The sequence below is a fragment of the Herpailurus yagouaroundi genome, unplaced genomic scaffold (genome assembly GCF_014898765.1).
Source record: "Herpailurus yagouaroundi ecotype Mexico unplaced genomic scaffold, PumYag 140, whole genome shotgun sequence".
NCBI lineage: Eukaryota > Metazoa > Chordata > Mammalia > Carnivora > Felidae > Herpailurus > Herpailurus yagouaroundi.
The window spans coordinates 31,616,427-31,634,107 of NW_024412395.1; the positions used below are offsets into that span (position 1 = coordinate 31,616,427).

The window sequence follows — 17,681 nt, forward strand, 5'->3', positions numbered from 1 at the left end:
AATAATGGCAAGTAATCGACATTCATTACACAAAAAGAGCTCCTACAAATCAGGAAGAAAAAAGATAATTGATAATAGAAATAGAAATAGATAATAGAAAAATGAGCAATAGATATGAACGGAAAATGAAAAATAAATTATTAATGAACATATGAAAAGAGTAATCAGAGTTAGACAAATTACAACATTCATGTGTCAATCAGATTGATTGATATTCCTTGCTGACTTTTAGAGATATTGTTGGTCTGATTGTATGCTGATACAGAGTGTATGCTGATACAAATCCAGGTAACTTGACAGTTTATAAGGGTTTTTGTTTTAAGTTTCTTTTATTTATTTTGAGAGAGAGCCAACAGGGGAATGGCAGAGAGAAAGGGAGAGAGAATCCCAACCAAGCAGGCTCAGTGCTGTCAGCACAGAGCCCAACCTGGGGCTTGAACCCACAAACCGTGAGATCATGACCTGAGCTGAAAGCAAGAGTCAGTCAGTTAACCAACTGAGCCACCCAGGTGCCCCTATCAGGTTTTTAAATATACCTATCCTTGGGTATGCCTGGGTGGTTACCATCCCATATCCTTGGGATGCCTGGGTGGTTCAGTCAGTTAAGCGTTCAACTTCGGCTCAGGTCATGATCTTGTGGTTTGTGAGTGTGAGTCCTGTATTGAGCTCCCTGCTGTCAGCACGGAGCCCACTTCAGATCCTCTGTCTCCCTCTTTCTCTCTCCCACTCCCACCCCCGCACCCGTGCATGGTCTCTCTCTCTCTCAAAAATAAGCATTTTTCAAAAATAATGTAAAAAATAAATATACATACCCTTTGACCCAGAAGTTCAACTTCTTTGTATCTATTTTAGAGAAATCTTCAAATGTAAACAAAAGGGCACATGCCAGAATGTTCATTACAACGTTATTTGTGGTGACAAAAATTAGAAGCCACTTAAGTGTCTATCAGTAGGGAAATAATTAAATATATTATGGTATATCCATCTTTCTAGTACTAGTAGGTTTAGGTATATTTATATAACTGATTTGAAAAGATCCACAAGATTGCAAGACTTCAATACTGTAGTATTATAGAACAATACTAAAGTACAAAACCATTTATGTGAAAGAAGGAAGGAAAGAAAGAAAATTAGCTATACACCTAAACACCTTAATGTATTAAAAATAAGTGTCTGCAAGGATGCTCTCCAGCACTGATTACTTCTGAGAAAGAAAATGGGATCAGAGTGGGATGGGAAAGTCAGATTTGGGTGGGGAGTAGTGATAAAGAAAATTGTATCTATTTTGACAATGAGAATATGTCCATGTACATCTTGTGGAATAAAATAAATTTAGAAGGGAAGAGAAAGTGCTCAGCCATGTCACTGAGAATCTCAAACAAGTAGATAAAGCCTGAAGAGAATCCACTAGATTTAGGACATCACCAGTGATGGTGGAATTCAGTTTTGGTGGGGTGATGGGAGCACAAGACAGATTGCAGTGGGTGGAGGGATGAAAAGGTTAGGATTAAAGAGTATGGATTACTCTTTCAAAAACGTGACTAGGAAGAACATAAGAGAAACAGACGTAGGTTGAATGCAAACTTTTAGAATATGGAAGCTATGCACATGGTTGTATGCTAAAGGAAAAATAAAAATGAAAAGTAGAAAAGATTGAACATAAGGAAGACAAGGGATAACAGATGAGGTAAGATCCCTGAGGAGTGCCTTGGGATCCAGAGCATAAATGAAGGACTTACCTTCAGAGAGCAGAAGAGGGCTCTCTTACGCTGGGAAGCAGGGTCGGATTGGGGGCATAGACAGTTGCAGAGAAGTGTGTCCTGCCAGGGGGCAGATAGTAGCAGAATATAAGAACTATGAGAATTCTTAACCTTATGAACTCCATTTTCTCTGTTAAGTAAGGCTATCAGCTAAGAATAGTGCTAGAGATGGTAAGCAGCCAGCTTCAAGAAGTGGATGAAGATTTGAATGGCTGTGAAAGAGAATGGTACCTAACTAGAGGGTCACTGGATTGATGAGAACAATAAGCCCCCAGCTGCAGTTGAACGCCCTGAATTCCTAGACAGATACTCAGCAACTTCACTGTGGATACAGATAAGCAGGCAGTGAAAATGATCCCAGATTGAGATTTTATCTGGTAGGTGTAGACAGGGGAAGAATAACAAGAGAGTGGTTGATACGCTGATGGATCCCAGGTTCTGGTTAGTGGAAACGGATGTGAAGACAAGAAGGGAGAGATCATTGAGGGGAAAAATTGAAGTGTCAAGGGTCTGAAGCAGCAATTCTTAGGTGGGGTTGGTGAAATTAGAATAACCTTGGGGACTTTTTCAAACTGCATCATCCTTCCTGTCCTGAACATGCATATTCTTACCTAGTGGGCATTCCCTCCCTTCATTTCTTCCCAATTAACAGTCACATCTATAGAGAGACATTGACACTGTTGACAGCAGAGGGGTGTCCCCCAGCCAGTAGCCAGGTAAGATTGAAGAATAGGTGTCACTGTTCTATCCGAAACCTCCAAAAATAGTGTCATATCAGAAACATTTTGTTGTTATGAAAAGAGTATGATATATATATATCATACTCATATATATATATATGGAGAGAGAGACAGAGAGAGAGGGAGGGAGCTTAGTTGTATTTCAGTAGAAATATAAGTGAGTGAGAAATCCTTTTCAAAATTTGGTTCCCTTTGTAATTTGAGCAGTGCTGGTGATGGACTTGTTTCTCTCTTTGAATTCCAAGTTGCAAAACCTGTAATGACAGGTAAATAGGTGGAGTCATCACCTGAAAACAGTTTGTGTCCAACCACCTCACCTGTAACTTTGCTAAAGAATGTTTGGTAATGATGATTTCTTTAAAAAAAAAATCTGTGAAATGATTTCAACCAAAGAAATGGGACCCAAGCTTTTGTAAACAGTGACTTTTTATTTCATGTTTGAGCCTTGCTCTTCCTTTATATTTCCTTCCTTGTTATGTTTGTTTGCATTTTGGCAAATCTTAAAAATATGGTCTTTCTCTTTGAGGTCTTTAAAGACTTTTCTCTCTCTCATTGCTTCCTGTCTGTTTCTTCAAGGTGAGAATGCAGGAAGATGCAGCTCTCCTAAACAAAAGAATAAGCACTCAGCCGGGGCTCACAGCTCTTCCTGAGAATCCAAACACCCCACTTCCACCTTTCCAAGATCCATCTTGTGAGTTGCAGCCGAGGATTGACTCATCTCTTGGTCAGCAGGTGAAGGACGGCCTCATTGTGGGCGGCCCAGGCGATGCTTCTGTGGATGCCATTTACAAAGCAGTGGTTGATGCAGCCAGCAAAGGAGTGCAGGCTGTCATCACCACTGCAGTCAACAGTACAACGCAGATCAGCCCCATTCCAGCTCTGAGTGCCATGAGTGCCTTCACTGCCTCGATTGGTGACCCATTAAGTCTCCCCAGTGCTGTCAGTGCAGTCATTCATGGACGAAACATGGGCAGTGTCGATCATGATGGTAGGCTAAGGAATGCAAGAGGGGCTCGGCTGCCCAGGAATCTGGACCATGGGAAGAACTCAAATGAAGGAGATGGGTTTGAATATTTCAAGTCAGCAAGTTGCCACACATCCAAAAAACAGTGGGATGGGGAGCAAAGCCCTGGAGGGGAGCGAAACAGGTGGAAGTGTGAGGAATTCTTAGATCATCCAGGCCATGTCCACAGTAGTCCTTGTCACGAAAGGTCCAACAATGTCTCCACACTGCCATTTCTGCCTGGGGAACAGCACCCAGTACTGTTACCACCAAGAAACTGTCAAGGGGATAAAATTCTGGAGGAAAATTTCAGGTATAGTAACTACAAAAGAACTATGATGAGTTTTAAGGAGAGACTAGAGAACACTGTGGAAAGATGCGCACACATTAATGGGAACAGACCTCGACAGAGTCGGGGCTTTGGAGAGCTGCTGGGCACTACAAGGCAAGACCTGGTCCTAGAGGAGCAATCTCCAAGCTCCTCAAATAGTTTGGAAAATTCTCTAGTCAAAGACTACATCCATTACAATGGAGACTTTAATGCCAAAAGCATTAATGGGTGTGTGCCTAGCCCTTCAGACGCTAAGAGCATTAGTAGTGAAGATGACCTAAGGAATCCAGATTCCCCTTCTTCAAATGAGTTGATACATTATAGGCCAAGGACGTTCAACGTTGGCGACTTGGTCTGGGGCCAAATCAAAGGACTCACTTCTTGGCCTGGAAAATTAGTAAGAGAAGACGACGTTCACAATTCATGTCAACAAAGCCCCGAGGAAGGGAAGGTATACCAATCTTTATCCATTGTCAAATACTAACCTTTGTTCAGATGTCAATTGTTATTTTATGTTATCATCACTTTGGATTCTTTGGATTTGAAATTAGGATTCTTCATGACTCATTGAGGTCTCACAAACTTCTGGAGCATAAAATGAAGAGGGGATGGTTATAGTCACCAAAATGTCCTATCAAGGGGTGAGTTGTGAAGCATTCGTAGATTCCACAAGGGCCTGTAACCTAGGAACCAGATTTCCAGAGTTTTGTTAATTCTGCCTTCCTTCCCTGCATTTATCTAACTCTTCATTCCATACCCAGAGGATGAAGGCAAGTAGTAATGACTGGGAAAAAAATCTGGTGACCTTTGGAGTCCACGGGTGTGGCAGAGATAGGGCAACAGGAAGTGCCGGGGGACAGCGTCTCCTCCATGTGCTCGCATGTGACACATACTGCTGAGGAGAGGGCCAAACCAGGGTGCAATTGCAGCCATTTCTGGAAGCCACAGGTAACGTCTGTGTTCAGAATGGTGTCTCCTTTCAGGAAAAGTTCTGGGCCTTTATAACATATGGAAATGTTTAACCCCACAGTCTGGTTCTACTTAACACAATCTGATCATATAAATTAAATGAAAACTTCTCCATGAAACTACCATTCAATTTAGAAGAAATTAGTAGGGGTCTTCTGGGTTTTACCCCCTCTCACAATGGTAGAATTGGCTCACGAGGCAAGAAATATGCAGAATGTTCAAAGCAGATAGAAAAATTTATATCTGACCAGGAGGAGATAATTATGCACATTCCCCACATGTAATGAAGAAACGTAATTTTTCATCTCCTTAGAAAATAAAAATTACTCTTACAAATATATATTATTCTCTTAAAGAGTATATTATATAAAGCTATTTTCAACTCTGCTCAAACTTCCACTGGCACTTAGGTTTAATGGCAGGAAACCAAAAACATTTTTGCCAGCACAATAAAAAGATTGTCTTTCTCCAAATGACCAGGAGGTCCTTAAACCCGTTGCTTATGATGCCTAATATATACTTGTCAGGATATGCTCTGGGCATAATGTTTCTACGTTTGATAAGAAAATGAATTCCATACTCCTGTTCACAAAACATTTTATTCTCTAATCTCTCTGAGACCAGACAAAACATTCTTTAGGTTGATAAACCTAAATACTTTTGACAGTTTATTCAAAAAGTAATTAGAAACAGCAAAATTGGGCTTTTATAATATAAATGGACTGCTACAAATTTAAAATGTAGATGCTGAACTGTTTTACAATCTCTGTGCAAATGAAACCACGTCTTTTTAGGTGCCATTTTACAAAAAGCTTAGCTAAAAAAAAAAGATTATGGCCTCCCTTTCCTGGAAACATTCTTCCTGTCCTAAATGCCTTGTCTAAATATCTCTTCATGTCCTCAGGAGAATAAAGGCATGTACTTTTAACACATTTCACATTAAACAATGGTCCTAATCTTCTGGTTAGTGTGTGTTTGCAAACTCCTGGGACTGAGTTGCTCACTAATATTTGGGGAGATACACTTTTAAAAAAATCATTATCTAAGAGTCCAAGAAACATTTATTTTGCTGCATTTGAATAAGCACCTGGTTTTCACTCACTATGTTTATTGTAAGTGTTTAAAATATCCAGATTCTTCTTCCTTATTATAGGCAATAGATGAATTGCTAATAGGGAGCATAACATTTCTGTCAATTCAAATGTCCTTCCCCACTGCCTGACATTGTAAGTTGGCATTCTGACAACCTTAGTATGAAAACCTTGATATCATGATACGCTAAAAATATTTTTAGTAATTCACAAAAAATAATGTAAAGCATATATTTAGAGGTGCAAAATTGAAAACATATAATAAAATATTAATGATAACACATGAAATATTTATCTATCATTAAAAAGTAAGGTATAACAGCCTTAGAAGCTCTAGGGCACATAACATTTTTAAAAATCTCTGGTCTTTTCAGGACCTACCTCACTTTTGCACATTAAAAAAAACAAAACAAAGTGCTGTTTCACAAACACTGTTTTTTCTTCTATAGTTCACAAAAAAGGGAAGGGCTTCCTCATAGCTTATTTAATGATGCCCCCGAAAGCCAATGTTCTCAATGTATAAGACCAGGAAAGGTGAAATTTCAAACACAAGTCTGTCTGACTTCAAGCCAAATGGCCTTTCCTTGATGTCTTGATGATTCTGGTTCATCAAGAAAAAAATTAAACTATGTTCAATATCTGTGTAAGACAAAGCATGATTCTATTTGAAAAGATTTCCAGTAAAACATTTTTAAAATGTGTACTCTTAGTCCGGTGAACAAACCAGTCATGATGTAAATTTTATTTACATAGAACCCCTTAGTCCTCAGCAGTGCTGGACAAATAAAGTCTTGTGCATTAATAATCAGATTTCTGCTTTTAAAAAGATAAGCAATGCATTAGGTTTCCTTCTATATACTGTAGCAAAGGCTGACATTTTAATAAAGTCAAGAGAGAAAGATAGAGACTGACTCCATAAACAATTTGTTTATTATAGGAAAATCTAATTGATTCCACCTTGCTAATGTGGAATGTTAGGACCACATCCCCTAGTGTTTATCTTTGTAGTATCTCAGAAGAAAAGGTTAGGTAACCAATTTTCTTACACGTTATCATTTTAAACCTTCTTAGCTTCTCAGTTTTTCATACTATTTCCATGTCCACCAAAGTAAATTAATCCAAGATTCTGTCAGATCCCTCCAGATAAAGTGTATGTTAACTCAAGTGTTAGAATAGATTTATTATCTTATCTCTCCCCACCCCCACATCCCACAAACCTATCATTTATTTTCTGTTGCAGTCTTTGTTCTCAGCAAACCACTTCAAATTCTTTTCAGAAGCAAGCAAAGTAAAAAGAAAAAAAATTATGGTAATTAATTAAGCTGGGCATCAATCTTGTTTTCAGGTTGTGTGGGTCCTCTCTGGACCAACAGATCAATGCTGTGACTGGAGCACTGATGTCTGCCTAGGGCTGAGATGTCCACGTTGTCCTTAAGTTGATACCTTAGCCAACTGTCATAGTAAATGACCTGGTCAGTTTATGGTCTTAGAAAGGCATTTTTAATCTTTGGTGGGATATTAAATGTAACAGAATTACTAATAATGCATTAGAACTGTTCAGCACTTTTTGAGATTGCTTCCTAAGAGGTTTTATTTCAAAACATCAAGTACTCTATGAACATAGTCTACAGAGAACTAGAGAGAAAGCAGAGTGTGGCAGAAAGAGGTATAGGCTTTGGGCATTCTCACATGAGCTTAATCCCAGGGGTGTCAGTTTCCTAAATGATGCTGGGTAGCTGTATTAATCACCCAAGCTGCAATCTCCTCACCCCCCAAGTGGGAATATCAGTTCCTACTCAAAATAATGTCTTAAGAATTAAATGAGATACCATAAGTAGATTATCCAACACTCAAATGAGGCTCAGTAAAAATTAGCCTCCTTGCCCATTTTTTTTTCATCTCTTTGTGGTTTTTTATTTTTGTTTTTGTTTTGTTGTTATTGTTGTTTTATGTTAGACAACCTTATTAATTTGGATTTCACCACCGTGGAATTGTGCTAATTTGACTTTAGTTATTGTTTACCTATGCATTATCCATGAATAAAAGATTTACTAACCAGGTTGAGGGTGAGAGGATTATAATATATATGTTTAATGGATGAAATATTTGATAACCATTTGTTAATCAAGTTCAGCACATCACATACAAATTGGCGTATCAGATTACAAGTTGTTATTAGCTGTTTATTTCAAGCACGAGTTCTACTTGGAAGCATTTTAAAGCTTGAAAGTCCCTCCCAACAGTGTTGCTAAAAACTACCAACTCAGACTTTCTTCCTTTACCTTCCTACCCCACCCCCACATATACAACAATTTTAATTAGTAGAGATTTTTAACAGTCCATGGAAAGTTGGACCGAATCGCCCCTACAGAATACGGCCCCAATACTGAAGCTATGTGACAACACTAGAGAATATCCTGTGCCTGGTATTACACCACTCAGAAAGTAGCATTCATCTCCTTACCCTCTGCTACATTCTTTCCTTCAGTTACCAGTTTGTCATGAAGTATGGCCTGAAAGATATTTATACTTTTTCTAAATAAATGATGCAAGTTTCTCTCTGAACCATAAATCCTTTATAGTTTAAGGTTCAGTGGCCAAGAATAAGCCCTCAGTGCTGGGCTCCAGTACATCATCATAGCCGGAGAGGCGCACTGCCAGATCTTGGCACAGTATTAGGGAATTCTTGGAAAGGGAAGTGGCTTCGGCTGGCATTACACCTCTCCACCTCCACCATGATGTACACACTCAAAACTTACATTTTGAGTCTATGAAACTGGGGTGGGGGAAATGGGTGTCTTTATATACTTGTTTCAGTCATTATTTAAAAATGGGGCGCCTGGGTGGCGCAGTCAGTTAAGCGTCCGACTTCAGCCAGGTCACGATCTGGCAGTCCGTGAGTTTGAGCCCCGCATCAGGCTCTGGGCTGATGGCTCAGAGCCTGGAGCCTGTTTCCGATTCTGTGTCTCCCTCTCTCTCTGCTCCTCTCCCGTTCATGCTCTGTCTCTCTCTGTCCCAAAAATAAATAAACGTTGAAAAAAAAATTTTTTTTTAATTAAAAAAAAATTTAAAAAAAATGGGAAAAGTGCTCCTGTTTTCTAAACTATATTTTGAAATTATCATCTGCCATCTCTGATCTTACATTAACTAGCCTACAAGTATTGTCTGTCAAAGTAATAATCAAATAATAAAATTCCTTTTTTAGTACATAAATTTTACTCTTCTTGAACATTTCCCGTTGGTCTTCATGTCATTGCTCTTACATTCAATGTGTATTCTGCCTTGAGCCAAATTTAGGAAAAGATTTATTTCTAGATTGGCACCATAATGTTTCTTTTCAATGAAACATTGGTTGTTGGTGGACAGGTAGAGACACCTCCTGATTACCCAGAAAAGTTCTACATTTCAGTGCCACACTACATGACCAAATAAAGGCATGTTTTTAATAGCAGTGGGTAGGGTTCTGTCTTTAGAATTACACTTTGCCTTTTTTCACATGATTATATTTGGCAGGTAGAGATAAAAATAATTCTCTGAATAGTCATTCAAATGAGACAAAACTCATCATTTATTATTAAAACTCATAACTAAACTTATTTGAGGACAATACACTTTCTGTATGTCAGGTGACTATCACACACACACACACACACACACACACACACACACACACACACACACACACACATATTTTGACAGTGTGAAACATAAAGACAGCTTACCGTCGCATTTTGGGAATGTATAGCTTAAGTTTGAGTTTTCTTGCGATGTTTAAACATTTTACTTTGAAGAACCAGCTTCCTGTGCTTGATTATCAGATTAGCTATTTGTATTCTTTAGTACTATTATTCTCTGTCGAAAGTGTTCTTTGTGTATTACCTTTGCCTTCTATATTTTCTTAACTACAGTTGGAAATGAGTCCTTGTCTTCACACCCAGTCACCAACCACAGTATTTGGGCTGTGTTGTGGCTGGTGGGGTGGCAGGACCATCAACACTCTGTAGCAACAGAATCTCCTTGGAAAGGGAGGAAAGTAGTTTTGGGAAAGTTCTGTGCAAGATAAAATCCAGGCTAACAAAGTCAGTGCCTGGTCAAAATTTGGAGGATAATAAAAATGAAGAAATAGAGAAGACCAAAAATGTGAATATTAGCAAAAAGACTAAGCAAAGTAAAACCTCAGGTGAGACTGTAAACATCACTGAAGTGAAGTGTGGAATTTTGTAACCTTTTTTCCTTAAACAAGGTTAAAGAGGCCTAGTTCCATTTGCAGATAGCTGAGACCCACACAGTGTCCTCGAGCTTGTCAGGACAGTGTTCATAGAGTTAGTCTGAGGCCAATGCGTGTTTCTGTGATGTGAACTTTTAAACAGTCCTGCTTTAGAAATATGAGCTTACGCAAACCATTTAATTCCATTTATGTGTGGCAGATCAACGTGAAATTTGTTGTACATTTAGAATAGATTTATTCTAGTCCTGTAGTATACTTTTCCACTACTTAAAAACACTGTTTCCAAAGTGAAGAAGAAAGGAAACACACACGCACGCACACACACACACACACACACACACACACAACCTCAGATAATGCTACTGGCAAAAATTGTTCATGTGTACTTGGTTAGTTCATTTGGAAGAACAATGGGATTTGCTTTAGGGATTTTTCCACGAGTACAATTGATGGAAAATTAGATTCATCCTTCTGTCACAGGTGAGTCAACTCTTTACTCCAAAGTATTTCTTTATCATTAATTCCCATTCTTTAAAAAAAAATACTGAAATATCGCCCTTAGGTTAGCAGGACTTTTTCAGGTTGAAGATATTTTTTAATATTTACTGTTTAATAAATGTTTGACAATAATGAACCTGATAAATGCCTCATATTTGCTTGTTGCTTCAGAACTGTAGTTCCCAGGCTTCAGCCAAAGTTGCATGCTACCTGTAAGACCATTTAGCTAGAAACTTTATTCAAATTCACTTACTCCTTTATTTATTTATTCAACAAATGCTTTTTGGACTCCTATTATGAACTAGGCACCATTCAAGCCACTTTTTAAATAACTCCTTCAGTCTTAGTCTAAGATATAATATGTGTGAAATCACAGGTATAATGTTCTTTGTATTTTTCTAATATAAACATATGAATATATAACTATTAAAAGTGTTTAAAGGTTGGTCCTGTTTCACGTGCCACCAATGACACTTTGGTGTTTTTCAAGCACCGTCGTCTTCATTATCTTTTTAGATTCTCTCAATGACCCATAAAGATGCACAACCATCCCCATTTTACAAGCCAGGGAGCTGACACTCAGCAAAGTGGCATTCCTAAGAACACAAATGACAGGCTGTTAAGCCAGGCACCCAGTCTGGTCTCCTAAACTAAGCTTGGTACTCTGTGCACAATACCATTCCCCAATAACAGGAGCTGAGGACATTGTAAAAATTGGATGAAATGTAAGGAATGAAGAACGGGTTTGAGTTCAGCTGTCCTGTCTGTCTTAGGAAATCTGGAATGTGGCTTGTACTCTGTCCTTTGACCTTTGTGGAACAGCTTTGCCTCAGCACTAAGTAGGAGCCAAGTAAATCACCAAGAAATGCAATCCCATTACCAGGTTTCAAGCTTGCAGGAAATTTTGACATTATCTAAGGGGCTCCTGGGTGGCTCAGTTGTTTAAGCATCCGACTTCAGCTCAGGTTATAATCTCACAGTTTGTGAGTTTGAGCCCCGCGTTGAGCTCTGTGCTGCCTGCTTTGGATTCTCTGTCTCCCTCTCTCTCTGCTCCTCCCCCATTCATGCTCTCTGTCTTTCAAAAATGAATAAACGTCAAAAAAAAAAAGTGATTTAAGATCTTTGATCCAGGTTCTAACATATACCCCACCTCACTTTCAGAGGGTCAGTTTGGCTCCCTTAAAGGTTTGTGTCTCCCTCTGTTGTAGATTTAAGTTACCTCTACGATACACTACATGCTACCATGTTGACCCCAAATCAAACTTAATTAAATTAACAAATTTTAATGTGTGCCTCATGAACAAAAATAGCAACTGAGATTCAGGTTTGTTCAGAGAAGTCTGAAACTTCCTCCCTATAAGAGTATATGGGTATGTTTCTGGGTATATTTCCAACCATACTGAACAAACAGGCTAGAGAACTATTTGTGTTGAAGAATTGTGATGTCTAAAGAATATGAATGAGTGAAAGGAGGATTTTAGGAGTCAAAAAAATACTCAGTATATGGGTATATTTATACATGAGGTAATATGTGAACTATAAATACATATAAATTCTGGTAATTTTTTTCTAAGTCTCAACTGACATCTGTGAAGAGAGTTATTCAATGTTGGTCATTACTATTCACATCATCCTTATTTGAGTAAGAATATGGGGCAGATTATGAGGAAAGATACATTATAAAGTCCTCCCTTGATTTCTCACCAAGATAAGAGTTAAATAATTTATGGAACTTCTGACTTATGACTGTACAGGAACATAAGTTTATAATTACAGATCAAAGTATTAAGTGTCTTGAATTACTGGCTCCTTCAGTGTAAGTTTTATAAAAATATTTGTGTGTTTTTCCTTTTTAATGTTGCATTTATGTATTTGATTTCTCAGTATTTTCCTCATTTACAAGTCAGCTAAGTAATTTATGAGGGAGTATTCATTAAATCATTAAATATGATTTCGATTTGACTAAAAATTGAATTTATTTTGTTCTCTGATACCATCTGAGGGGACGGCGGTATCTTTAAACAGTTTCTTGAATATTGCATAAGTGTATGAATAATTCCCTACAAACAATGTACCCTCCTCATATATTTCACAATCCAGTAGAGTACTAAAATTCTGAAACAAAATAAACTAAACATTTACCTCTAGATATGTATGATCTTGTCAAATCAGAAATAAACAGTGATGTGTATCTTATTTATATTTAGTTTTGGAAAGCACCATCATTGCTTTCTGTGTCAAGGTCATTGAATCCTTTATAAATAATATAGTTCATTATGGAGTACCTTACAGCCTTACAGGCGATTTAAAGGGGGGGAAAAAATCACAGAAGAGTATTAGTTCAGCAAAATTACCAGAAAATTATCCAACCATAAAAAATTTTAAAAGATAAATTTAGGCATGTGTTATCTAAATTTTTGTAAAAATGTGATTTGATTTAAATTAATTTGATCTATTTTTTTGGTATATCTGTGGTGGGGGAGTGGGTGTTTAAATGACTGTATACTTCAATGTATATTGGAGTTGGTATGGTGGAGAGAGGTTGAGTGCTTTGCAGTCAGACCTGAGTTTCAATGCTGGCTATACTACTTAAATTCACTGAGTCCCATGTGTAAAACAACAAAAATAATACTAGTTTGCAGTATTACCATATTAAATGATAGAACAGTACCTTTCCCGTAATAAACGCACAAGAAATATTTTTATTACCCCTTATTCTTTATTTAACTAAAAATAAAAACTGAGGTTTAAAAAATAGTTTTAACTTAACTTTGAGGAACTAAGACCAAGGGGGTAGGTCTTCATGTTGGCGTCTTGCTTTGTTTCACTGTGAATCCGCTTTCTGTTGCTTTGCATCATTCCCTTCTGAGATCTTTCACTACACCGACTCGTGTCTAATATGAGTTTATGTTACAAGAGAGCTTCCTTCCTACTACCAAAGGAGGTTATTTAAATATCTGTGGAATTAGCTATAGATTACATAAATTAATGTGTGAAATATCTTTCCTATGCTCTTCATGTGAGTAAATACAAAATGAAGCCTCTTTTCTAACATGAAATGTGAAAGTGTATCCAGGCACCTTCCCTTCCCTTCCCTTCCCTTCCCTTCCCTTCCCTTCCCTTCCCTTCCCTTCCCTTCCCTTCCCTTCCCTTTCCTTTCCTTTCCTTTTTTATTTCAACAAGACGCTTTCCTTCATGGCTCCTGTGAAGTGCTGTTAGAACAAAATTGTCTCCTTTTCTAGCATCCAAGAGATTGGGTGTCCCCCATGAAGTCGTGTGTATTTGCATCCTTTGGACAAAACACAAAATTGTGAAGAGGAAAGTGTCTTCATTATATGTTTTCCTCACTGAATAGTTAGAAATACCTGTTTTCAAACTTGAGAGATGAAACCCTTTGTTACCCATTACCGTGTGCTCAGTTTGAAGGGGTCAAAGAAAAATTACTTAATAATGATATTCATGACTCAGGAAGATTTCAAGAGAAAAGTTAATCATTTCCTTGCTTCTTAGTATTTATTGTCTTACCCATGAGGCATTTTGACAACTTCTTGAATTTTTATATAAAAGTAGCATAGGGGCGGGGGGGGGCCTAAGCGATGGCTGAGAAGACTTGCCTTGAAGCTGTGTTTACACAGCAAGCAACACTGTTTTTACTTAAATTGTTTTTTTTTTTAAGATTGACAAAAAATAACAATGTTTTTCTAAAGGTCTTTTTATACACAAGTTACATACAAGTTTTCTTATTTAGCAACTTTTTCTTGGTGGGGGGTGGCTTCAAGAACCGTGACAGAGATTACTGGGGGCGAATGGCAAAGCCTGCACCTCCCCACCCCCACCAACACCCCAGCCACCATTGGTGGCTGCACTGTGAAGAAGTAGCAAGCTTCACACAGGCTGGCAGGGATGAAGCAAGAAGGGAGAGGACACGCCCACAAGGTGTAGCCACACCTCTTCCCACAGCAGTAAGGACTAAGGTGGCCCACCTCCCACTCAAATTGTGGCCTCTGCAGAACCCAACATGTCCTAAGTAATAATAGCCGCTCTGTGCTTGGCTGTGTTCAACATGACTTGCTGCATTTATCATCACAGCCATAGTAGCAGGAAGGTAGGTATCGTTGTCCTCATTTTAAAGAGGAGGAAACTGAGCTCAGAACATTTGAGTGTTTTTTTCACGCTAGAAACCGAGGAGGTCAGATTCAAACTTCCGTCTGCCAGCTCCAAAGGCCGCCCCCTTCACTCACCACCGCTCCTGTCCCCCTTCTCCTGGAGAACAGATTTGCAGTAGCTGGGTATCAGGCAGTAGGGGAAGCAAACCATCTCTGATTTATATGATTTTGTGAATTGAAGGCTATTTAAATTCCAGATTTTGTTCTTAAAACATTCTTTACAAACTGTTGACAATTGGAAAGCCAACCAATCTTTCATTTCCATTGATGTTACAGCCTGGAGCCACACAATCAGCCCCAGCTTGAGCAAGGACAGGACACCTGACAGGGCAGTGAAAGTTAAGCCTCCCTCCCCACAGCAGGAAAGTAAAAAACGGTGTTAACAATTGCAGGTCTGGGTAATATGGTTTGGTCTTCATGCCTTCACTCAGGTGGAGCCCGAGAAGTTGAAGACACTAACAGAAGGTTTAGAAGCCTACAGCCGAGCCCGGAAAAGGAACAGAAAGTAAGCACCAATTTTATTTTATTTTATTTATTTTTTTTGCCATTTCTTTCTCAAGTATATAATTTACTGGGTTTTATTCATAGGGACAAGAAAATCTCACTAATTTTGTCCATCTTAGGGCCTCCCTAAGTGTAGTTTAATGGTTATCGCCCAAGAGGATCATTATAGACAAGCCAAATTAGTTAGCTATTACAGAAAATATTTTCTTTTCTTAACAATTTGTACTGTGTGTGGGATGTCCCTCTTCATCATCTCTTTCCTCACTCCCTCCATGTCCATCCCTCTCGTTTACTGGGAAAGAAACACTCTCAATGTTTGCCAATTAAGTAGTTTCTAAAAGTATAGCAAGGGGTGCCTGGCTGGCTCAGTCAGAGAGCATGCGACTCTTGATCTCGCGGTCATGAGTTCAAACCCCACACTGGGTGTAGAGATTACTAAAACATAAATAAATACATACAAACATACATACATATGTTTTTAATTTTTAAAAATGTAAAAAATTAAAAAATAAAAGTATAGTAAAAGTCTGTCCCTTCAGGAACGCCTGGGTGGCTCAGTCGGTTAAGCGGCCGACTTCAGCTCAGGTCATGATCTCGCGGTCCGTGAGTTCTAGCCCCGCGTCGGGCTCTGTGCTGACAGCTCAGAGCCTGGAGCCTGCTTCAGATTCTGTGTCTCCCTCTCTCTGACCCTCCCCAGTTCATGCTCTGTCTCTCCCTGTCTCAAAAATAAATAAACGTTAAAAAAAAAAGTTAAAAAAAAAAAAAGTCTGTCCCTTCAGGAGGAGGGGCTGAGGAGATATCCCCAACTGTACACAAGTAAGTAATTTCATCCAATTAACTATTAGTCAAAGTGATGGTAAATAATTCTTTTTTCTTGGGGCAGGAGTAATAGGTTTTCTTTGGAATTATAACAAGAAGTTGTACTTTGGGATGTTATTATTCAAGTATTTCTAGTATGTTCTGGGTAAATGTTGTAAGGACAAGTAGATAATGTTTGAAACACAGTTTCCCTGTCATACAATGTAGTTTTATGTATCATAATTATTATTTCATCTTAAGGTAGAGAACTACAAATGTGCTTCTGTACATGCACATGAAAAGTTATTTTAAAAATACATATAATGGGGGCACCTGGGTGGCTCAGTCCGTTGAGCCTCCTACTTTGCCTCAAGTCATGATCTCATGGTTTGTGAGTTTGAGCCCTGCATGGGGCTCACTGCTGTCAGTGTGCAGAGCCTGCTTTGGATCCTCTGTCCCCCTCTCTCTCTGCCCCTCCACTGCTCATTCTCTCTCTCTCTTTCAGAAATAAACATTTAAAAATATATACATATAATTGACATACCTGCTCAATTACTACAATTTTCACATTATTGAACATCTAAGAATTATGAGATCAGAATGATTAATAGTGTGTCTTATGTACATAATGATATCAATAGTATCTATTAAAGAGCACTTTTTCTTTTAGTGGTATCTTTAATAATTCTTGCCAGAGGTAAAATTTTAAAATTCAACAACTCTTAGGGAGACTCTTCATCTCAATAGAATGTCTCACAAAAAGATGCCATCCACAATAAGCAAACTCCCCCTGTGTTCAGGAGTTCTTTGGAAGGTAGTGAGGGTTGTGGTGATGATCAAGTGAATAGCCAGGTTTGCTGTAGATCTGATAAGGAATACAGTGAGGTAAGTCCCCTCTGCTCCGACTGAAGTACTACTTGCTATGCAGAGCTTTGTAGTAGGATAAGGCCCATAAAATTAATACAAGGTCTGGAGAAAAGGAGGGAAATTGCAAATTACCTAAATCACAAACTTGCAATGGGCTGTTTGCTATGGAGTATTCAATAGTACTTGTTTATTTGACGTAAAAGATCTCTCAAATCTTTCCTCTAGTGAGATATGCCATTAGCTGAATTATGTGCAAAATATCCAATTGACTGATAACAGAAATGAAATAACTCCTTAAAATATTTAAATATACTGCCCTGAGGGGCGCCTGGGTGGCTCAGTGGGTTAAGCGTCCCGACTTCCGTTCAGATCATGATCTCATGGTTTGTCAGTTCGCGCCCCACATTGGGCTCTGTGCTGACAGCTCGGAGCCTGGAGCCTGCTTCGGATTCTGTCTCCCTCTTTCTCTGCCCCTCCCCCACTCACACTCTGATTCTCTCAAAAAATAAATAAGCAGTAAAAAAATTTTTAAATATATATTTATAAATATACTGCCTTGAAATGAATTTCATTTTCCCCATAAATTTGGTATTAATCAATTTTGAAAGGTAATAAGGAATAAATAGCAATTTTAAATTGTTTTTCTTCAAAGCTAGTTTACAAGTTGTGGTGAATTTGCATGGGTCCTAAGTGGCATTATCTACATAAACTCATGAAACCATAAAT

At 38.4% G+C, this 17,681-nt stretch overlaps 1 protein-coding gene across 3 annotated transcripts in view; it reads left to right on the forward strand.

The window, feature by feature from the left end:
• MBD5 (methyl-CpG binding domain protein 5) overlaps positions 1-17,681 on the forward strand; it is a 145,337-nt gene that overhangs the window by 114,175 nt on the left and 13,481 nt on the right. For all 3 annotated transcript variants that reach the window (XM_040474994.1, XM_040474995.1, XM_040474996.1), the window contains 2 exons: positions 3,077-4,285; positions 15,218-15,291. In XM_040474994.1, the coding sequence (XP_040330928.1) occupies positions 3,077-4,285; positions 15,218-15,291 (1,283 nt within the window). The remainder of the gene's footprint in view (positions 1-3,076; positions 4,286-15,217; positions 15,292-17,681) is intronic.